We start from the raw sequence: 25,291 nt of genomic DNA, 5'->3' as shown, positions 1-25,291 counted from the left end.
CTGTATCTCTGCCTCTCTCTCTCTGTGTCTCTCATGAGTAAATAAATAAAATCTATAAAAAAAAAAAAAAAGATCAAGAAAATGTGGTATATAAATACAATGGAATAGTATTTCAGCCTTAAAGAAGAAGGAAATCTTGTCATTTGCAACAACATGGATGAACACGGAGGGCATTATGCTAAGTGAAATAAGCCAGACAGAGAAAGGCAAATACTCTATAGCATCATGTATATGTAGAATCTTGCAGGGGGGATTATGTGAAGTGATGGGTATGTTAATTAACTCGATGCAAAAAATCCTTTCACGATGTATATGTGTATCAAATCATCACATTGTGAAGTTTATCTTACAATTTTGTCAATTACACCTCGATAATGCTGAAAAATAAAATAACTCCAACTCAGATTTATGTTAAATTTAACAACAAAAAAAAAAACTTCAAAGAAACAACAATAACAACAACAACCCCTACACCTCCATCTCTACATAGGCCTCTTTTTTTTTTCTTTTTGTCTTTCCAAAACAAACTCCGTGCCATAAAGCCATGGTAGTCAGTAGCATCTCTTTATTAGAATGACCCAGCAACACACACATACTCTGTCAGCCCCAAAAATGATTTTATCCCTGGCCTCTTCTCTCCATTCAGGACTCAGCCCAAATAGCTCTTGCTCAGAGAGGCCTTCCTCAACCACTCTTGTTAAAATAGTATTTCTCTCACTTTGCTGTCTTAATTATGATTTTGTTTAATCCTATGAAGGCAATTCGGGGACAGGGCCCTCGGGGTTTGTACGGTAATACTATATTAGTTCTACATTTATTAGCATGAAGACTTCCTAAAGAAACTTTGGTTATCCAGCAAGCAGTAGCCACTAACTACATATGACTATTTAAATTTACATTTTAAAATTCCATATTCATAAATATTCATATAAATCAGCTGAACTATAAAAAAAGTAACTTTCTATAGCTAGGTAGGGGTGGAGGGAGGCACTTTTGCTCGTCTTAAATTTTCACCTGAAAATGAAAACCCTTGTTATTAAGTACTGGAATAGAGATTTCTTTCTATCTTTACATAGGTTTAGTGTCATCTTTTGCCATCTAATAATTATACATCTAATAATAATACTCTGCTTGCCATGAATTCTGTTCTTGTTTTGTTTTAATCTTAATGGGAACTAAAATTTATCAAATGAAAGAAACAATGAAGGGAGGGCCCTGTCCCCACAATACCTTCACAAGATTAAAAGATTAACACCAACAACTTCTCATCAGAAACAATGAAAGGCAGAATAAAATGGAATGTAAATTACAAAGTGGTCAAATAAGATAAATTAGAATTCACCACCAGCAAAAACTCTCATTAAAAATAAAGGTGAGGGATCCCTGGGTGGCGCAGCGGTTTGGCGCCTGCCTTTGGCCCAGGGTGCAATCCTGGAGACCCGGGATCGAATCCCAGTTCGGGCTCCCGGTGCATGGAGCCTGCTTCTCCCTCTGCCTGTGTCTCTGCCTCTCTCTCTCTCTCTGTGACTATCATAAATAAATTAAAAAAAAAAAATTTAAAAAAAAAATAAAAAAATAAAAATAAAGGTGAAAAAAAAAAGGTAAAATAAAATAAAGTAAAATAAAAATAAAGGTGAGAGGGGATGCCTGGGTGGCGGTTGAGCATCTGTGTTCGGCCCAGGGCATGATCTTGGGAGTGCTGGGATCGGGTCCCACATCGGGCTCCGGCATGGAGCCTGCTTCTCTCTCTGCCTATGTCTCTGCCTCTCTCTTTTTATTTATTTATAAATTTAAAAAATAAAAAAATAAAGGTGAGAATGGGGCGCCTGGGTGGCTCAGTCAGTTAAGCACTCATTTCTTGGTTTTGACTCAGGTCATGATCTCAGGGTTGTGAGATCAAACCCTCTGTCAGGCTCCACGCTGATAGATTCTCTCTCCCTCACTACCCCCTCAAAAAACTAAAATAAATAAAAGTCAGAAAATTTCTGCTTCAGCTAGTAACAGACCAGTAATCTAAGAACTAGAAAATTTTAGGGAAAAAAACAATTCTTGTTTTGAAGGCAGCAGAGAACTCTGACATAATGAGAACAGAAAGAGTTAAGACTCCAAACTCCAAGGAAGGAACAACTTTGGAGAGGGAGTGGATTTCTGTAGAGGCTTTCACCCTGGGGCCTTTGCTGATTTGGCAAAAATCAGCAGTTGACAGGAGGCTGGGATTACCACTAGCAAGACTGATCTACAAGATGATGTAATTTTCACATGCAGCTTCTCAAGGTGGATAAAATTCCAACATTAGTAGGGTACCAAACCTGAGTGTGCATAAATTCTTATTCAGTGGGCATGCATGCAAAAGTGTGTGTGTTGTGTGTGTGTGTGTGGTGGGGGTACAGCAGATGGAAGTGTCCAGAAATCTGATGTTAATTTTTAGTTTGTTTGTTTGTTTGTTTATGAGAGAGAGAGAGAGAGAGAGAGAGAGAGAGAGAGGCAGAGACACAGGCAGAGGGAGAAGCAGGCTCCGTGCAGGGAGCCCCACGTGGGACTCGATTCCGGGTCTCCAGGATCGCGCCCTGGGCCGAAGGCAGGTGCTCAACCGCTGGGCCACCCGGGCTGCCCTGATGTTAATTTTTCTTAAACACCCTCGTGTTGGCCCTGAAACTAAACGGACCTTACAAAATAGATGTACAAACATAACAGTGCTTCCCCCCCCAAAAAAAGTTATAAAATATTTTGCGTAAACTTTGGATTATTTAATATTTTGCTTTCATACCAACTTATAACTGATTTTCCATCCCACTGCCAAGAGTAAATGTCTATGTGGTAAATCACACACAACTTTTATCACACAACTAAGCAAAATCTGCCATGCATAGAAATAAAATGTTCTAAAATTAAACTGAAAAGGTTTTTTTAAGTATAGCAATCCTAAGAGGATTGGTAATGAGATCAAGAGGTGACTTTAATATGCCTTTCAAATGGTGACATATGGAAGGGATATTTCAATCTGAAGAAAAAGCAAACTAAAAACAATGCATTATCACAACTATCTATGAATACTTTGCAAAAAAAAAGAAAAACTAGGTATCCCACATCAAGAATAAGAGAAATCTTAAATATAGTCATTTAAGGCTGCAAATAGCTCAAGATTAGAGGCAAAACCTACTAAATGAAACTTCTTCATATACAGCAAGTACTGTTTCACTAAGCAAAATCTTGAACACATTTAATGAATATAAAATATATGAAAGAGATAATGCCCAGAATCCCATTACATTATATGTATGTCTGACTTCACTTACAATAACATGGGTGTGATCACTTTTGCTTAAGTAAGGTAAATTAAAACACTTACCTGGGTTTCATATAAGTGGGCAATGTGAAATTGAACTGCAAAGATGATGGGAAATAAAAATCAATACCAATATAGTAATGTTTGGGGTAAATTAAGAATATAAAATGTCAAACATAAGCACAGTCTACACTACAGAGATTTAAGTGATAATGAGACACAACTTTTATTTTTAATAAAACAGAATATACAACAAACACTAAAGAACATGAACCTAAGATGCCACATGTGCCACATGTATTCATTGTTGGTCATTATCAAATTTTGTCAGTGTAATTATTAACATTAAAATCTATAGTAAGTTATATTCCTTAGAAAGTTCAAAATTGCAAGATGAAGCAAATAGAGAAAACTCTTATAATCTATGCATTTCAAACATGGTATTTAAAAACCAAGTTCCAAGTCAATAAAATATAGTAAAGCCACCATTTGATAAAAAAACATTAAAGCCAAAGAAAGCCTATAATTCCTTATACCATATTTCATAACATTTATAAAGAAGTCATAAAGCAGGATGATGCTAGTAATAAAACATAGAGGAAACTAGTCGTTGCATTTCTCTATTGGTTCTTCAGAATTATTAAAGGAAAAAAGGTCAAAAACTACTTAGAAGGCTAGAATAGTAAATATTCCCAAGATTAACAAAAATATGTCTTGAAAATCAAGTAAGAATATATATCAGCTTCTATTTGTAGCTCCCCTGATATTGCGCATCACCAAAGTATGAATGACTCAAAAGCAACAATGAACCAGAAATCAGAATTGGATCCTAGCTACTTCAATACTATAATTTTCATTCTTCAATGATAACTTTCTTTTTTTAATGTTCTATCTACCTGGATTTCATAGCTGGATTTCAAGGAGTCTGGGAGTCTTTCAAAGTTATATGAAAAATGTTTATGTAGATTTTTAAAAACAAGGTCCACACAGCTATTGTCAAGTATTCACTAGGGGATACACAACAAACTGTATCACTGATTGCCCTAACTTTAAGATTCACCTAGGAGGTCTGTTAAAAATACACATTCCTGAGATTCTGATTCAGTGAGCCTGGGGCATGGCCTGGAAAGTTGCGTTTTTAATCAGTTCTGCAAGAGATTTTTGATACCTATACCCTAGACCAGCACCTGGGAAGAACTAAGCTCAATAATCATAAAGAACAAAACAAACAAAATACATAATAAACTTTAAAATCCAACATTCTTAGATCGAAAGTAAAGTACTCTCTCCATAAATAATCATTAAATATCACACGTTAACTAATCAGAGGCAAAACAAAAATATCTTTAGAAGATGAAAATCAGCTTTTCATGGAAAACACATAAAAATAAAAGTTCTACATACATAAATATCCCCTCTACCTACATCTGTTGAGGGCTTTTCTCATTTTCCACTCTCCTCCCTTGAGATTCCTCTAACATAGCTCTCCCTTGAGATTCCAGTCCAAATCTCACCTTACATCACTGGAGGGAGACTGGATTAAGGTTAAGAGAATGAGAAAGAGATGGAAAATCTACACTTATTTCCCCCAATCTTTTTACTTTTCTAATAAAGGTGATAAGGAAGAAAAGAACAGCAACTAGTTAGCATCCTACTACCACCCCAAACTTCCTCCAAGCTCGGTCCCTAGGCTCTCCATCTAGGGCTTTCCTATCCAATGAATTACTAAATCCAGTGCCGTCTTTTACAGTGTGAAAACCACCACATATTGAAATTCTTAGAAGTCATCATCTAAGAAAAAGCTCCCCTTGGCTAAATCTCAATTAGAAGTGGAATTTTTTTTTAGAAGTGGAAATTTTTAACAAATATTACTATAAAAGGTTCTGAAATTAAACTTTATTCAGAAACTAAACATTATTTTTAAAATTAAGAGAATTAATTAAATCTAGAGGAAACAATTTTATCCCAAGGGGCCATCATATAATGAAATCTCACATAACCACAATTCTACTTTTTAAAACACCAAAACTTTAACCCGTCTTTAAAAAGTTCTAGAACCCTAAGTGTATCTATTTACTTTTTAATTGCATAAATGAACTGTGCCATAAGAGAATTATCTCATACAGACATTTTTATAAAGCTTACTTTACTTTCTATAATCTTCTGATCTTTGTAGTATCACAAAGTAACATGTAAGATTTCAAAGAATAGTTAAGGTCTGGGGCATACACAAATAGGTAATGATGTTAAAAATTCAGAGAGAAATAAGCTTTGCAAAGATAATAAAAGCCTGATACTTAAATAGTAATAATGTCTGGCTCAAAGTAGGCAGTCTACATTTGTTAGTGCTCTGTGAGACATCAGCCATTACTGTGGTTATCATGTAATCATGCAGACAGCCTAAAATAAACTACCCAAATCAACTGAACTATAATGGCCTAATCTCTCTAAATAAAGCATGTTCCCTTCCATCACAGTAACCAGCTTTGTAGCACAGAAAGTCCTGAGCCCAGGCAAACTCTTCAGTCCTAGGCAAAACAGGACATGGGTCACTCTCCCTCCTATTTCCTTTCTCAACAACGAACAGAGACAGAGACATAGTAAACTTGAAGATGTATTCATTATGGTTCAAATCATCTTCTTCACATTCAACAGGAAGTTTTCTGCCCAGTGGCGCTCATTCTACAGATGTAGGTGTTTTCCTCTCAAGCAAGAGCAATGACCTACAATTGAGATTTAACTTCAACGGAGTAGAATAAAATGAAGATTTACCAAAATATTCAGTTTGAAATTTATGAAACATCCCTCAGAAGTTATCATTCAAACTGACATATCGTTATGAGAGTTAGTTTTAAGGTACTAGATGAAATCAATTAATGAAAAGGAGCAGTTTTCCTATTCTTGCATAATTAAGGAAAAAGTATAAATTAACATTCAATAAATATATCAGTAAGTTAAATTTTTTCTAATCTAACCTCATCTTAGAAACTAAAATATTGGGCAGCCCATGTGGCTCAGCGGTTTAGCGCCACCTTCAGCCCAGGGCGTGATTCTGGAGACCCGGGATGGAGTCCCAGGTCAGGCTCCCAGCATGGAGCCTGCTTCTCCTTCTGCCTGTGTCTCTGCCTCTCTCTCTCTCTCTCTCTCTCTCATGAATAAATAAATAAAATATTAAAAAGAAAAAATAAACTAAAATATTGCTGCACTTCTTACCTTCCCATCATTTATTCTGCAAATATACTGATCAGTTTCATTTAAAGAAAATAGACGGGCACCTGGGTAGCTCAGTTGGTTAAGCCTCTGCCTTCAGCTCAGGTCATGATCCCAGGAGCCTGGGATGGAGCTCCATCTGGCTCCCTGCTCAGCAGAGAGTCTGCTTCATCCTCTGCCCTTCCCCTTGCTCGTGCTCCTTCTCCATCTTTCTCTCTCTCCCCCTCTCAAATAAATAAATAAAATCTTTAAAAAAGAAAAAATGAAAACAGAAATATTTTGTTTTCTCAGGAAATTGCCTCTCGTAAAAAATATGAGATAATTGGTCTGGTTTAGATGATGATTTAATCCACACCAGGTCATAATTCACATACTATCAAGTTACATCTTCATTTCTACAGCCTTTTCATGTATTCCATCATTTTCTTAGCCATTCTTAACACTGCCACTGCTTTTCACTTAATGCCATTCTCTAAGGTTAGAACACGAGTCACTTAAAGCAAAACACTTCCTAAAACCTAGAATCCTCTGATCTAAAATTTTAAGAATGATTCAACTTTTTATATATTATTTTTCAAGAAAGAAAGTTTTAAAGAAATCCAGCTTGAACTCAATAAATATCATTATAACTTTTCTTGGCTACTTTCCAATAAATATGCCAACATACACTTATTGATAAACCTATCATAATCAAACCAATCTGCTTTGGGAATGAAACATACACAGAAGCAGAATATAACTGAAGTAAACCACTATATCAGAACTGTTTCTCACACACATTCTTTTTTAATTAATTGAAAAATGTCACTTCAAACTTTATATATATGATGTGTAAACCAGAACAAAAAAAAAATCAAAGGATGCATTCATAATTATCAATAATTTTAATACCACAGACCAGGAATCAGTGAGGTATCACATAAGAATCTTTGTATACTCATTTTTCCTAAAAGACTGGCAAACTCTGTTTTTAATCTCTCAAGTCATCTACAATATAATGCACAAATAATCAATTTTGTTCATTAGTGTGGACAATTTTAATTCAACAACCCAGTTCACGTATCTATTTTAGACATAGGCTGTTCACAATAACTGGTCTTACATGTTCCATCTGTACAAGTAGCCATGGCAACCAATACAGTTAGATTCAACAATTCTAGAAGAAAAATTACATAGGATTTTATTACTATCATCATCATCACTACTATTATTATTTGCCATGAGGTGATCTGAATACATGTAGAAAACCATTACTTAAAAATACTTACTTTCAGCATTGGACAAAGTGCATGGATTGCAGTCAACCAAAGCTAACTGAAAATGCTGCAAGAAGAGAATGAGAAAAATCAGTGTACTAAATTCAGTCATATAAATGTGTCCTAATTTTCAGGTACATTAAGTCTGACATAATTAATGAAAACTACGCTATACAAATAAAACATATTAGACATCCAATGAGAATTACTTTGTACATTTACTGCTGATGACAGACGGGTTGCTGGGTTACTTTCTTGAGACAGCCGAGAATGGAGAATTAACTTTATGAAGTTATCTTATGTATAATTTCGTTTATATGAAAAAAGCTTCAGAAAGTCTTCAAGTAAATAGTACCAGTTATAGAGGAGTTTAAATAGTTTATTATTTAAAAAGCTGAAAGTAAAAGTTCAATGGTATTAATGTCAGAATACCACTGCTTATCTCAAAATAAGACATGAACTTTAGAAAGAAAATACTATGATAATAAAGGGTAAAACTATCTACCCTTACTGATTCTTCAATAATCATTGTATTTGGTGCCTTTAGAACTATTTGAAATACTACCAAGAATGCATCAAATAGCCTGTACTCAACTTCATCTTTGAAATATCATTATCTTTTTAGGAATGCATGTACTATTTATTATATGTGTAGGGAATATTAAACCACTAATAGTTTACAATATCCACTTTAAATAACATATCAGCCTGTCCAAAAATACATGTTAAAATTCAATGAATAACACTAATTTCTAAGAACATAAATCACGATCAAGAACACTAGATAAAAAAAAAAAGAAGAAGAAGAAGAAGAACACTAGATAATAGGGATGCCTGGGTGGCTCAGCGGTTTAGTGCCTGCCTTTAGCCCAGGGAGTGATCCTGGAGTCCCAGGATCAAGTTCCGCATCAGGCTCCCTGCATGGAGCCTGCTTCTCCCTCTGCCTATGTCTCTGCATCTCACATGAATAAATAAATAAAAATCTTTTAACAAATTAAAGAAAAAAAAAAACAGAATACTAGGTAACATTTGACATCTACTTTATCAACATTAAACCTAAGAAAGACAAACAAGTACTAGAGTTGGTATAAAATTCTTAGGATAAAAAAAAAAAACTCTTTGAACTCTTCTAAAAAAATATTTCCATATATGTATGTATATTCAAATTTTCTGAGTCCCTACAAGATTTTAGCACTAAAAGTAATCAACAGCCAAAGTATAAATCCAGTTTAAAAAACTGACCACAATAAGCTCATTCTTATCCACAACCCAAGTATCTAAATAGTTGTATTTTTTTATAACTACTGAACAAACTGAAAATTGATATGCATAATGACAACTTCTAGATAGAAACTCAAAAAGCTTTCTTTATCAAGAAAAATAATCATTAGCAAGCCCTCAGGACTATATTTCAACGTGGAATGAACAAAACTGCACTTGGTCGACTAGAACCCTCAATTAACAAAAATAAACTAACGTCAGCTACCCAGTGTTTTACTTTAAGATAGATTAGAAAGCATCGTTTGGTATGAAAACAGTAGCTATGATATTCCTTCACAAATGTCTGTTATGTGCAAGCATAATTAGGCTAGCCTACATCTGCAGTACTCTTTAAATTTTAAGGGCTGTAATATTCTGAATGGGCAAACTACTAACAAAGTATGACCCTTAAATATTAAATCCACTCAACAAATATTTGTCAAGTATCTATAATGCCCTTAAGACAAGGCAGGCACTAGAAATACAATGGTCAACAAAACAAAAGTGAAAGTTTGTCACAGCTAAGTGAAAAAAACATCCAACATCTGAACACTTTAAGAACTGCTTTTATTAAAACAAAACAAAACAAAAAAGAACTGTTTTTATTCTCCCTTGAACTAAGCGGATCGTATATACACTCAAACATTCCTGGAATCTGCTACCACAGCAAAAGAAACCAGACTATTTTAAAGAGTACTTGTATACCTGGATCTAATATAACACATTGTATGTCAACTGTACCTCAATAAAGAAAATAAAAAGTGAGCACCATGAAAGCAAAGCATGCATTATAACCAATTGCCTTCCCCTGGACAAAAATAGAAGCAGTAGCCACACATTCAGATTATACTACATTTGAGTCTAGCCTATTCTGTCCGCATACGGAGAGAAGACAGACCTTTTCTAACTGAATCATCAAAGGATACAAACTGACCTGCAAAGAGGAAGTCTTCAAGATGGCGGTATTTTAGTTTTACTATTACCATGATATCTCACAGAGAACAGAGAGATGTATAATTTGAATTGTCTAGACTGTATTTCATCTATCAATATGCAAGGTTCTGCAATGAAACCTGGCAGAAGCAATTCTGAACAGTTTTATGTAAGTATTAGTCAATCTTAAAAGCACCAATGAAGGCAGTGATGTATCATTTCAAAACCACAACATCGGGCAGCCCGGGGGGCTCAGCGGTTTAGTGCCACTTTCAGCCCGGGGCAGGATCCTGGAGACCCAGGATCGAGTACATGTCAGGCTCCCTGCATGGAGCCTGCTTCTCCCTCTGCCTGTGTTTCTGCCTCTCTCTCTCTCTCTCTCTCTCTCTCTCTCTCTCTCTCTCTTTCTCTGTCTCTCATGAATAAATAAATAAAATCTTAAAAAAAAAAAAAGTCATCGTGAAATACTGAACATTTCCAAACAGTAACAATACAGAAAAATTACTTGGCAACAGAGTACGTAGTCAAAAACACGCATGTGAGAATAAAGGAACTTACAGAATAATTGATAAATATAAGAAACTATATAAAACTACCTCATATAAAAAAAAAAAAAACTACCTCATATAAAGAAAAACAACGGTACAATTTCCAGTAAACTGAAGAGCGATGAGGGACTGGGGTGGGGTCGAATGACCTCAGAGTTTTATTTCGCGTATCTAAACCAGATGCAAAATAGATGTTTCTATTAACATATAAGTCAGCAGAAGTGACTATCAATTACAATAATCAGCCCCAAGATCTGAAAATACCATGGTATAATATCCAGCACCCATCCCTGCAACCAACAGAAGCAGCTAGGAAACATCTGCACCTCACATGAAAATACTGTAGTATGGGAACTGACTATTGCAATGTGAAATAGTTACTACATGGTAGAGGCTTCTGCAGTTCAAAGACTACATACAAACCTCAAGGCAGAAAGCATTCTACAGAAAATTAATTTCCAAGCAAGATTTACCTAACATGTTTTTTTAATGTTATGGTGATTTTCTTTTTATAGAGCACTTCTGGTCCAATTTAACAAAAAGGATCTATTCATAACAATTTCTGTTGACATCTTTATTACTAAAGTCACTTTTTGTTTTAAAAGCTTTTGACTTGTTCCATATTTCAAAATAACTTGATAGCATTTTCCTTTATATAGACCAAGGAACTTGATTTCTGTCTGGAGGGGGAGAATCTATATTCATGTAATTAACATGTAAAACTCAGGTTTCAAAACTTTATTTCTCTTTAAATTGTTTTACTTCTACCTGTATAGTCTGTATCACAAATTTTTTCAATTGGAGAACCCTTCAACTATATTCCCAATCCTCAATACAAGGAATGATACAACTCTTTTTTTTTGGGGGGGGGGGGGGGGGGAGAGGGGTAATTAACAAATTATGTGTGCTTAAGTTTTTAAAATCTGGAGCAATGTTTGGATTCTAGATCCAACCTTAGATATTCTGACTTGGAAGGTTGGGGCTGACACCCTGTAAACCAGAAAAAAAGCTTCTACAAGTTATCCCAATGCACAATCAGGGTTAAACGCCACTATTTTTAAGTTTTTAAACTGTGTACTTGCCCCCAAACTTTACTTCAGACAATGTAGACAAGATGTGTGTAGTCGATACTATTGTCTCTATTCAATTAGCATAGACACAGCCTTTTAAGAATGAAATGTTGGCAACACCAGGAATTCTGCTATGGCTAAGCATCTACAAGTGAATACATGGCTCACTTAAATTAATGTTCTATTAGAAGCTTAAAAGAGAATTCCATAACAGAATCCAAAAGATGTAGATGAGAAAAAAGAAAAGAGGTACTTCATTCAGTCTGAGGAAACAACTTGTTATTTTCACCCAGCCCTTATGAAAGAGTTTCAATGGACCATTTTAAGTGAGAAATGGGAAGGAATGTCATGTACTCTTGCAAGTCAAGTGATTTTTTTTTCTTTTTCATTGTTAAAGATAGCCACAATTCTAGAAGTATTAATTAAAACCAACAACTTCATTCCTAAACCTAATAGTCGATGATAAATGAATGAGTCTAGGGAAATGTCCTGGGATATGATGGTACTTCAAGGATTTGCTCTTTGAAAATGAGATACAGAACTGAAAGTGGAAGGTTCTGATAGGGCTTAGGAGTCACACTGCTGGGTAAGCTGATCTGATTGAGGTTCTTTCAAAGCCCTCAAACTCAAGTTTTTCTGATTCTCTGTAATACAAGGTTATTACAACATTTAAGGAGAAACTCCACTCCACACAAGTAACTAACAGTTTCCAACCTGGTGTCTCCCAAAAATATCCTTAACAAAAAAAGTAAAACAAAAGACACTGTATACTAAAGATGTTCAAAATCTTTGTCTCACAATGCCTCTTTATGGCTCCACACTTCTGTCTATATCCAACATTTGATACTCTTCAGGTACCTCCAACTCAATATACTCCCAAAGGACTCATCACTACTCAGATCTTTCCACCTCCCAATCCCAAAACCTTCTACTTTCTTTATTGCCTACTTTAGTTAACAAAAAAATGAATTAGGCCAATAAATAAATAAATAATCTATTCCCACAATAAATCAGTTAATAAATTAACTCCTTAAGATCTATAGAACTGGAGTGGCCTGGGTGGCTCAGTCAGTTAAGTGCATGCCTTGAGCTCAGGTCATTATCCCAGGGTGCTGAGATTGAGCCTCAAGTCGGGCTCCCTATCCAGCAGAGTCTGCTTCTCCCTTTCCTTTGCCCCCGCCCCCTGCCAACTTGTGTTCTCTCAAATAAATAAAAATCTTTAAAAACATTTATTTTTTTAAAAAATCTATAGAATATATTACTTCTCATCCATCTATCCACTGAAAACCCAAATATCCCATGGATCTTGCTCATCTTTTTTCCTATAAGAGTCCTACCTAGTCTCCCAACTCATTTCTATCATACTTTATGAAAGTACAGGTATGCAATTAACTAGAAACTTTAAAACACCAGTACTAGTATGTGTCTAATCTGTGTACACAAATGGTCAGAATAGAGGATGACTTCTTTCCCAAGTTCTTTAAATCTAGTAGTGTACGATTTGTTTTCACATCAAAATTAAGACAGATATTTACACTAATAACAAATTCAAGATGAATATGATATATATTTTATAAAGGGAATAAAATGCTGTTTTGGAACACAACCCTTCTTTTTCTTTTTTTTTATTTTTTTTAACCCTTCTTTTTCAAATGTGGTATTAGATACACTGAATGTTTCATTAAGTTGCATTTGAAGACCAAGTATTCACAGCATGAATTTATTTATTTTTATTTTTATTTATTTATGATAGTCAGAGAGAGAGAGAGGCAGAGACATAGGCAGAGGGAGAAGCAGGCTCCATGCACCGGGAGCCCGACGTGGGATTCGATCCCGAGTCTCCAGGATCGCGCCCTGGGCCAAAGGCAGGCGCCAAACCGCTGCACCACCCAGGGATCCCCACAGCATGAATTTAAATTGTTATGGGTAAACATAAAAAAATTACATTTTGATTAGAAATGATTTCTTGTAGTTAAAATATATTTGAAGGAGAGAAAACTGAACTCACCCTAACTCCTTTGTATCAAAGAATGGTGACTGCATATCTATGAGCAGTCATATCCTTTTCAAACATGCATTTTGGAGAAACTGAGGTACTTCTGTTGTTTAAACTACTTCAAGCTTAATAGTATGTATGTAATAGAACAAAGGGCAGAAATAAGTATCAAATGGAAAAACAAAACTGAGCAGGCAGAGTGAAGTGGAGAGAGCATTATGAAGTGGCAAGATATACCAATTAGGAGATCACCTCATATCAAAGAATAATATCTAGGAAAGATTAAAAGGTAAAATACAAGTTGAAAAGTAGAGGAAAAAGGAAGCAGCAGGACAAAATGGACAGACAGAAAACAAAGTAAACAGTAACAACTATCCTTTGCCAAAAGCAACAGTGATATTACATTCAGGTGAAGCAGAGTTCCACGCTGCTGCGAGAATTAGGGAGATGCTGTTTAAAGGCACAAACTTGGAACTAGTTGATAACTAAGTCCCAGAGAGCTAATGCACAGCACAGAGATTAGAGTCAACAATACTGTATTATAAACTTCAAAGCTGCTGAGAGACTAGGTCTTATTGTTCCCACCACAAAAAAGAAATGATAATTATGTGATGAGACAGAGGTGCCACCTAACCCTACAGTGATAAATCACACTGCAATATATAAATGTATCAAATCAACATGTTGTATACTTTAAACTTAGACAATGTCATATGTCAATTATATCTAAATAAAACAAATTTTAAAGAATTCAAATTTTCAAAATGCCAGCTGGAGAGTTAAGCTATTGAGCACTATGAAGTATTAAATAGGGCAGGGGCAGGCATGGAGAAATAACAGCAACTTTCATGATCTTCAGACAACTGAACTAATAAGAATATGCTGTTAAAACTTCAACAAAGAAATATTAAAGATATTTTAGAAACCTAAGGCACAGTTAAAATTAATTAAATAGCTAGCATTCAAATTCTAAGTATATTTATAATAGAGTTCACAGTATCTTAATTAAATGCAATGATTTATATATTCTACACTAAGAAATAAAATAATAAAAGACAAGAGGGATTTTCGCAGATTCCAAAAGTGGTTTCTCAAAGGGAATCTATATCCTCGTGCCTTTACTTATTCCTTCTGCCTTAATATCTTGGCATAAAAAATATGACAATAAAAGTCCAGAGTCCACGAAGGGTCTAAGATCAAATCAGACACCTGGAAATGAAGTAGTTCCTGGAATAGAGTAAGGTAAAAAGCAAGTGGAAATGGTATTTCACTCAGTAGTTTCATGCTGTGTATAACAGTAGAGGGGAGACAAGCTGAATGAACTGGTGAATGGGAATGTTTGGAGAAAACAAATGCACTGCCAGTTTGTCTAGAAAAAAAATTCTGTTAAAAGGTGATAAATAAAACCAGCCTCTCCGCCCCCTCCCAATCTTTCCAGCCTACCCTATGATACGCATTTATCATTTTATAGCCTCTTCCATTTCATTTATCTATTCAAGAAACACTAAGCACTTGGTACAACGCCAAACTAACATCCAAGTCTCATTTGAATTCAATCTATTTCCTTCACATTGTCCCTGCAATTCTCATCTTCCTCTTTCTTATTAACCCCTTCAAATCAGCACTTATCATCTTTAAATACCAAATAATAAGGGAACTTATACTGGTATCCAGCCAATTATCCACAGGTCCAATTAAAAAGCCATACTCTTGGGCAGCCCCAGTGGCGCAGCCTGGGGCGTGATTCTGGAGACCCGGGATAGAGTCCCACATTGGGCTCCCTGCATGGGGCCTGCTTCTCCCTCTGCCTGCGTCTCTGCCTGCCTCTCTCTCTCTGAATGAATAAATAAATAAATCTTTAAAAAAAAAAAAAAAAAGCCATACTCTTTACCTTTAAAATTCAAAAAAGTTCCAATGTTGTCATATTCCAGGCAAACTTAAATATATAAATAGTAGGGAGAATTTCTACATCATCTTCATTAAATTAAATAGATTCACTGGCATTGACTGACTGAAGAATATGGGTGTTATTACATCTTATTTTGCATTTCCTTCCTTCACATGAGGGAAATAATTAAGAGTCTGCCAGGATGTAAAAATTAGAGGCATGTCTTAGAAATGACAAATCCACCATTTGCTTCAACGTGGATGGAACTGGAGGGCATTATGCTGAATGAAGTAAGTCAATCGGAGAAGGACAAACATCATATGTTCTCATTCATTTGGGGAATATAAATAATAGTGAAAGGGAATAGAAGGGAAGGGAGAAGAAATGTGTGGGAAATATCAGAAAGGGAGACAGAACATAAAGACTCCTAACTCTGGGAAATGAACTAGGGGTGGTGGAAGGGGAGGAGGGCGGGGGGTGGGGGTGAATGGGTGATGGGCACTGAGGGGGGCACTTGACGGGATGAGCACTGGGTGTTATTCTGTAGGTTGGCAAATTGAACACCAATAAAAAATAAATTTGTTATAAAAAAATTAGAGGCGTGATATAAAATTATTTGTCAAAATTAGAGTACTTTTATTGAAGTAATGATCATACACTGCACCTCAAATATATAACAAATGTAAGCAAATATCATTAACACCATTAAAAAGTAATGAAATAAAACTCTGAATTAATTATATGGTGTTAAAGAGGCAACCAAACCTACTTGGGGGGCGGATATTATCTGAAGCAGAGAAGAAAAAACAACAAATACCATGTAGTAATGTCATCCTGGAATGGACTCTGGTTCAAATACTATTAAACTAGTTAATAAATTAAGAAGTGGTACCTCCACCATTCACTAAACGCATAAATCTTTATTGGCCAATCTAATGGAAAAATAAGCTGGGCATTAACTTCACATTTCTGATGATGGGCACAGTAGCAAAAATAAAAATATTAAATTCTAGGATGGGAAAATGGATTTCATAAATAATATCTATTCTGGTCCCAAACTGAGAACCTTCAGATATATTCAACAAACTAAGAACTAAAAACGGAGGCTGAAAAAACTTGCCAGATATTTTCATATACATATATGTGTGTGTGCATGTATGTATGTGTACATGTATATAAATTTATTGTTTATAATAATCTTGTAGAGTGGGGACAGTTACTCCAGTAACTACAGACACAAGGAGGATCAGAAGAGTTAGGAATCAGGGCACCTGGGTGGCTCAGTGGTTGAGCGTCTGCCTTTAGCTCAGGGCATGATCCAGGGGGTCCTGGGATCAAGTTCCACATCAGGCTCCCCACAGCAAGCCTGATTCTCCCGCTGCTTATGTCTTTGCCTCTCTGTGTCTCTCTCATGAATGAATAAATAAAATCTTTTAAAAAAACAAAACAAAAAGAAGAGTTAGGCATTTTGCCCAAGGTCACACAATTAGTCATATGGCAGGATCTAATTTTAAACCCAAATTTGCTTGCTCTGAGAGGTGTTTACATAGTACCAAAACAGAATGAATCAGTTTCGGAGATTCATTTTACCAAAATGTAAAAAAGTTATTTACCAGGGATATAAATAAAACAGAAGGTCCTGGAATCCATTTCAGGTGTAGGTGAAAATAAATCTATTATGAAAGTATACTGCATTTTATCATTGAAAACCTGTATACATTATATTCCTCTTCAAGGGAGGGAAACAAAATGAGTTGAAGACCTGATCTCTAATGGACATCAAAATACTTTTTACCTACCCCTCACTCCTCCATCAGATAGGAACAGTGTATCTAGGGAAATGAGCCCTGCTCAAAAACTGGCCTAAGAGTTAGGCCGTTTAATAAGTTCTTAATAAGGAATCAATTGAGAATGGCCATATGGCCCATTTCTGGCCAATGAGATGCCAAAAGTATTCTTGAAGGGATCAACAGCAAGTCAGGATCTTTCTCCTTTATGACATGATGATCAGATATTTACTAAGCACTGATCATACGCCAGCACTATACTAAGCACCTATAGCACTACTATCTTTCTATATGAGACACGAAAACTGAATCATCTCACTTTGTATCCTGTGACTTTACTGAATTCATTTATTACTTCTAATAGTTTTTTGGTAAGGTTTTTAGGGTTTTCTACATTTCACTTTGATTGTACCCAGCAACCAGCCTTAAGAATAAGCCAACACAGAACAGAGAAGAAAAGGAATCCTTGATGAAACCTTGGATAGGCTGACTCAACCAATCTTGAAGGCTGTATTTCACATTATACAAGCAATTTTTAATTGTTACTTTTTAATTTTTAATTGTTACTTTAATCAGCTTCAATTGGGAGTTTCTGAGCATGCAGGCCAAAGCATCTATACCAATAAATATGCTTCTACAAAAGTTTCAGTAGCCAATCTACTTTAGGAAAACTGAAGGCCACCTAAGGAGAGAGGGACATATCATTCCTTCTGATTCCTATGCCACCTAAGGAGAGAGGGACATATCATTCCTTCTGATTCCTATCTTCATTTGCACTAAATGCTAAGCACTTAGAGTACTACCTGAAATACCTCCTCCTTGACTAAAAATGATGATGTCTAAAATTCTCCTTTTGAAAACAGGGAATATTAGAGAGAGAAGCCTTAAAAGAAACCAATGTCAAAATGAGACAAAAATCAAAGGCAACTTTCTCATTATGGGGAAGAGAAATAGCAAGGACTCCTAAAATTCTTATCTATGTTCACACAAATGAAATAAACATCAGGATGATCATCAAGTATTTTAACAAGACTGTACTTAACATTTTTGCTACAATTGCTGACCTGAAGGTTTGTTACCCTTTTTATGCCTAACAAACAAAAGCTATACACAGGAAGTCTCTATTGAACCTGAGTAAGCAACAATACTTCCAATTCATCATGGAACACTGTCCAATACTGTTGCCCCTGATTAAAAAGGATTTTAAGTATTGCTATCTTCATGGAAGCAGAGCTTGGCATCCACAGAATTATGTAAGACACCACTGTACTGATGTTCAGAGAGCCAAATTCTATAATATGGGACATTATCTGATTATTTTTTCCACTCAAATATATTTCCAGAGCAACATTTACCAAACTGCTATCAAAAACATATCTGCCACATAGAACAGTCATATTATGACAACATTATAAAGGGATCAAATAAGTTCACTTTATATTAGACATAATAAGAATCTTTCTTAGCTAATATATACTGTGAATGGCCAAGAGGAGGTTAAAATACTCAATCAAGGTGGCATATCTGAAATTATTTTCCATTTCAAATCCACTCACATCCCATAGTATATACAGTTCACTCTTGAATAACACAGGTTTGAAACTCCATGGGCCCACTTATTTATGGGTTGTTTTTTTTTTGCATAAATGTATTTTCTCTTCCTTATGATTTTCTTAACATTTTCTTTTCTCCAACTTACTTCATTTTAAGAATACAGCATACGATACATATAATATATGTGTTAAGCAACTCCAGGTTATAGATGAGGCTTTCAGTGGGTTATTAGTAGTTACACTGCTGAGGAGTCACACGCAGGTTTTCAACTCGGGGGCGGGGGGTGCGGGGGGGGGGGGCACATAACCCCCACATTGTTCAAGGGTCAACTGTTTGAGAAATGCTGCTCTACATTTGAGGAAATCTGGTAATTTCCAGGCATCCTTCACTCTCCACATTACCCAATTTTACCTTCGCGCCAATTCCTCAAACTGCACTTACCTTTGACAACTGTGTAATCGAAATACTTCACAATCTACTTGGTTTTAGTGTTTTTGGTTATATATCACTCTTTCATATCAACACTGTTTTTTATAAACTCATGAAAGATAGAAACAGTAGTTGCATAATTGTCTACTTTAAAACTCTAGAACAATTAAATATACCTTTAAAAAAACCTTCAGTAGGGCCTTCTTAGTGAATTCAAATTCAACCTACTGTAAAGTCTTTATCATTCTTTATCTCCCTCCCACCCCCATTTCAGGATTAAGATAATCTGCAGTGGAGACTTACAACATGGCAACCATTATAGTCTTAAATTCACAACAATTTAAACTTTTTCCTAGAACTTCTAGTCCTTCAAAAAGCAATGGTTTTGCTGTATAGGAATGCACTATTTCTATGAAAAGCCCAGTAAGACCTAAAGTGATGGCATAGACAGCACAAGAAACTCAATTAAAAAATTGAGAAATATCAAATTTCCACTGAAAGTAAAATATTTAAAACAACAATATATTATCTTTTCCTAACAATGTTTATATTCACGAATGAGCAATTCAAATGATTTGCAGAGAATACTTTTTTAATAATTTAGATATGGGATGTGTCCTGCTGGTAGAGGTTGACGGAATTCTAGTGAGACCCATGCAAAGAAATAGGCCAGGTTGGGATCACAGATACAGCACCATTAAGCAGCTGGACCTGACCTATATAGTGGCCAATCATTTACAGTGGACTGATTTAGATGTCCAAACTGAGATTGAAACATTCTTTTCCTGATGACAGACTTCAATTAAAACTAAAAAAAAAAAAAAAGTGTAATGGTACCATCAGTTACCTATGTCTTAGGATCATAACTACTTTGTACCCTGAAACCCAACTTTGTGTATCTTCCAGTTCATAGCTGATAAAGCAGTTCTTTCACCTAAATTTTCAAATTTTCTTTTGAAGTGCCAATATAAATTCCAACATTTCTCAATGCTCTAATATTTAACAACAATCCATCCCCCAAAAAAATGCACAAAATGAAACATTGTATCTTGGAAAAAACTCAATAACCTACCTTTAAACTAGACTCATAGTCTGTATTCACTTTGAACATAAGCCCAAGTCGTAAATGAATTTCCTTGGCTCGACAAAAGCTGGGATCAACATAAAGCACCTCCTGAAATGCTTTAATTGCCCTGAAAGAATATAGACATAAGATATCTTAACTTTTTAACACTTGCATGAATTTTTGCTTGGTAGCACAGTTTAACTTCTGCTTTATGTAATACGGTTTTAAAGAAAATGTGTTTTACATGAATGTATTAAAAAAAAAAAAAGACTTGGAAGTGTACCAGGGTCTTTTATATAATTGAATGTATATCATCTAATTTAAAACAGGAGAAGGAAGATCAGATGAATGTATAATCAATTATTCAAATAATACTTTATGGCTTAATAAAATTCTCAGTTTAAATAACTGATTTTACTGTTTCTGGAACTTCCTAGGGGAAAGAAGGGTGGGACAGATAGTTTCGTTTTTTAGAGAAGAGAGATTAATCCTGCTTCTAGTCTATTCTGTAGGAATAAGTCTTCATTTTAAAACTGTCTTTCATATTTAGATTTATAATCCATATGTACCTTATTTTTTATATGGTCTGAGGTCAGATTTCATTTTTTCCATATAGATAGATATCCAATATCCCCTGCATCATTTGTAGTAAAGACCATCCTTACCACAGCTCTGCAGTGCCACTTTGTCCTAAATCAAGGGTCCATATTCATGTGGGTCTGTTTCTGGGTTCTCTATCATCTATCACTTTCCATTCGTTTATCAGTCTATTTTTGGCCCAAATTCACAATTTATCTTTTATAAATGGTCTTGATTACCAGTAGAGCAAATACAAGCATAAGGAACACTTTTCACTGAATATGTATTTTCACTGAATATGTATTTTATACACCTTAATTTGATCATGTAAATATACTACCTACTAAAAAATAAAATCATAAGGAAAAATGTCTACTTTGAATTTTGAAAATTGTAACACCAGCTAGAGCAATATGTTGAGCATCATTTTAAATCTCTCCACAGTATTTAGTTAAGACTTATTCCAAGTACCAGCTAATATATTCTTTGCGAAGCTTTTATCAGCTATTCTCTGCCTCTACTTATCTTGAAGGTGGCTATTTAGAATCTTATACAATTCCAAAAGAAAAGTCAACCTTTTATATGAAAAGTTGAAAATATTGTTAACACAAAACAGAGCACAATACCCTCTATGTCTTTTAAGTAACTTTATTTTGATTTATGCATTATCTATTTCCCAAAAAAAACTATGTGGGGCTATGTACAGGTTTATTATAAAATTAAGGGTTCTAAAGGGTAATGTTTATCATGAGGGGTGAGGACAACAGGCCCGGCATCAGATACTTTTATACCAGGTAAAACTACTTACTTACAGAAGAGAAGGCTGGGATCTATGTTTTAGATACCTTTTTAAGTGGGTGGGTGTGTATGTGTTTTATTTTCTGATGTGTACAGGTAGAAGAGGGGAGTCAAAGACCTGACAGAAAAGAATTGGTGTAAATTACCATTTTCATACAAAGGCAGCTTTCTGTTTTTCTCAGACTTCAAGTTACTCATCTGCGTGTTAAGAGGCTCTCTTTGTACTTTTCTCAAAGCTTTCTAATAGGAGGAGGTACAGGGCAGCCTCTGTTATTCTCCTGGTCATGATTAGTGCTACCACCTTCTACTAATAAAAGAGGCAATTGTTGGGGGCTGGGGGTTAGCATATAAAAGGTTAGGAAGAGAACAACTGCAGGTGTAAATGAGGCCAATTAAAACATGATACAATTGAGAAAGGGTATGCAGAGGTTTGGGGAAGCTTTTCGGCTAAGAGCAATTTTTTATTTCTTGATCCAAATGATACTTATGGATGTTTATCTTACAAATAATATGTTAAGCTGTATACTTCTGTTTATACATTTTTAAGCATGTTATATTCTGTAATAATAAAAATTGAGGATAATGCTTCATAAAATCCTAATGAACCTTAACTTATGAGATGGGTCAGAAAACTCTCTTGTGGAATGGTCAGAACTAAGCGATGTCCACACATGCCAATAAAAAATCCAGGCAGGCCTGAGTCAAAAATATGAACAAAAAAGAAAGGAAGTAGAAGACAGCAAAGAAAAGAGAAAAAAGAAGCTAAGAAAGAAAAACTGTCTAAGGAAAGGCATGTGAAAGAAGCAGTGAGGAGAACACAGAGTGTCAGTAGCAAACCCTTGGGAGAAATTATTTCCTACTCTTAGTTTCTATTTCTGGCCCTCCCTCTAAATCCTAAATTTGTAGATGTGTTTTACTCCATAGGTACGTTTGGTGCAGACATCTTATCCAAGTAGTTCACAATGTCACACAAGTGCAAAGAAACATAGGTTTAGGAACGCCTGGGTGGCTCAGCGGTTGAGAGTCTGCCTTTGGCTCAGAGTGTGATCCTAGGGTCTGGGATGGAGTCCTGAATTGGGCTCCCATAGGGAGCCTACTACTTCTCTCTCTACCTATGTCTCCACCTCTCTCTGTGTATCTCTCATGAATAAACAAATAAAATCTTTAAAAAATAAAAAAAGAAACAGGTTTATTTTAACAAGTTTTCTATATATGTTAACACACTGAGAATTAAAAAAAAAAATTCAACCTATATGCAAAAACACATGTTCCAACATACTAGTCTGGGCTACCCTATATTTATTCCTTAAGGACTACTGAAAGTGCCCATGAGGGGCACCTGGGTGACACAGTTGGTTAAACGTCTGACTCTTGAATTTGGCTCAATTCGTGATCTCAGGGTTGTGAGATCAAGCCCTGTACTGGGCTATGTGCCCAGGTTAGGGTCGGCTTAAGACACTCTCTCCCTCTGCCCCTTGGCCCCCTTCCACAGCTTGCTCCCTCTCTCTCTCTCAAATAAATAAATAAATATTTTTTTTTAAAGTGCCCATGAGATGGTGAGGCCAATATATATCAAATCATCAAGTTCTTCTCATCGTTGTTTCAAAGTATTCCTCAAATTCATTACCTTGCAGATCGAATCTTCAATATCTCATGACTAGATTACTGAAATAGATAGGCTCTTTTAAGAACTACCTTTGCTCTGCTCTGGCATACCTATGTCTCCTCAAACATGTGGTTCCTGTAATAGCCTACTGACCACGATACTCTAAGTTAATCTCTATGTAGCATTTAAGATCTGTAAACAGTACCCAGTACCTATTAAAATCTATTCCCAGTTATGACCCAACACTGTTCGTCCTCAGCTGTGACCTGGCTATTTCAGGAATTTCTTTATGCAAATACTGGCCCTCCTGACTTCACTGCTTCTCCTCAGAAGTCTCCTGATCTGAAATATTTTCATTCTTCTACTTTACCCTAAACCCACTATTACCTGAAAGACTGACCACCCAAACTCAACACCAACTATTTTTTACTTAGTGTTAACCAGCTGTTAGGTCCACTTTATAATCAAATCATTTTATTCTCTGTGTAGTGGTGTACACTATCTCCAGTTTTTCCAAATGGCCTATTCCTTGAGGTCCACACTCCTCTTTTATATTTAATTGTCTAAATAACATAGAAAATGGTTAACTTTAATAGATGTTTACTAATGCCATCACTTTTATAGTTGGTTGACTGGGCTTCTCGTAGGGGCAGGACAGCAATGTTCCACAGTCTACATACTGAGCTCCTCTCGTCTAACAAAATATATCTAGGTTCATTTTCATTTCCATTTCTAAACTTTTTACCCATCTTTCCAGTGTGCTTCCTCAGTTTTTCCCCACATTAGGGGGAAAAAGGGAAAAAAGTGTGTGCCTGTGTGTGTGTGTGTGTGTGTGTGTGTGTGAGGAAAATAGGTACCATTCAGACTACATTCTAATTTTGGTCATTTTACCACGTGCTTATCTCACCAAATTGCATGTAGCCAGAGCATGATCTCGGCACCACAAACTAGACTAAAAACATCAACACATATAAATTCTGCTTACCTCAGGATTCTGATGACACAGAATTTTAGAACATAAGAAATAGCTACCCAAAACTATAAAATATTTTCATGATACAATGCCTGGAAAGGTTTATAATTTTCAAATATTAAAGCATATTCTCTAGCAATAATTTTAATAATTTTGGTGATAAAAACACTACATTTTTGGATTTTGAGAAAAAAATGCCAATAATAATTATGCACAGCATAATTTGTTTCTAGAAAGTCATTAAAAAGAAGAGCTTCCTCAGGACTTTACCAACCTGTAGTAAAAATAATGATACTAACTAAACGTCCGTAGCAGTTTCAGTACATTTGGAAAGAGACATAATAAAATTTTTAACTTTTTTTAAGGCTAATATAGCTGAGTCCAGAGATTTCCCTCAGGGATATCTGAAGGGATAAATGGTCTAATACCACAACATTTGATACTAATAAAAGAGAGAATATTCTAACTCTAAATCAGTAATAGCATGTAGACACACAAGACACAGATAATTCCATACATACATGTTAGGAAATATAGAGGTTCCTTTTAAATGTGACAAATGAAAGATTTGATGAAGTAATCAAAGAAACAGGTATGGCAGGAATTTTAACAGGTGGAGATCGTAGGCGAAGGCAGACCAAACACAGTAAATGGCACAAAATTACATAGGTAAAAAAATGCTCAATATGGGGTGCCTGGGTGGCTCTGTTGGTAAAGCATTTGCCTTCGGCTCAGATCATGCATGATCCCAGGTCAAGCCCCACGTCAGGCTCCTTGCTCCATGAGGAGCCTGCCTCTCCCTCTTTCTCTGTCTCTGTCTGCCTCTCTCTCTCTCATGAATAAATAAATAAAATCTTTTTTAAAAATGCTCAATACGTTTTCAAGGAAATGTTAATACAGTGTGACTGACAGAAAAAAAATGTATTTAGGGGAACAGTAGGCTAGAAGGATCTTTTGAGGCTGAACCAGAGAGGACCTTAAATGTGAGGGTAATTTAGAAATAACACACAAGGGTTCTTCATATTACCATTTGCTAGTGTGTTACTTCATTG

At 35.5% G+C, this 25,291-nt stretch overlaps 1 protein-coding gene across 10 annotated transcripts in view; it reads right to left on the bottom strand.

The window, feature by feature from the left end:
- KDM6A (lysine demethylase 6A) overlaps window positions 1–25,291 on the bottom strand; it is a 213,453-nt gene that overhangs the window by 84,121 nt on the left and 104,041 nt on the right. For all 10 annotated transcript variants that reach the window (XR_007409282.1, XR_007409283.1, XM_025468784.3 and 7 more), the window contains exons 6-8: window positions 20,290–20,410; window positions 7,765–7,819; window positions 3,350–3,384 (exon numbers count right to left, since the gene is read on the bottom strand). Coding sequence is in view for 8 of the 10 variants with exons in the window: in XM_025468784.3 (XP_025324569.1) it covers window positions 3,350–3,384; window positions 7,765–7,819; window positions 20,290–20,410 (211 nt within the window). In the remaining 2 variants the exon portion in view is untranslated. The remainder of the gene's footprint in view (window positions 1–3,349; window positions 3,385–7,764; window positions 7,820–20,289; window positions 20,411–25,291) is intronic.

The sequence above is a fragment of the Canis lupus genome, chromosome X (assembly GCF_003254725.2).
Source record: "Canis lupus dingo isolate Sandy chromosome X, ASM325472v2, whole genome shotgun sequence".
Classification (NCBI taxonomy): Eukaryota; Metazoa; Chordata; class Mammalia; order Carnivora; family Canidae; genus Canis; species Canis lupus.
The sequence above is the reverse complement of the archived record's forward strand: the minus strand, read 5'-3'. Positions and strand labels throughout refer to the sequence as shown.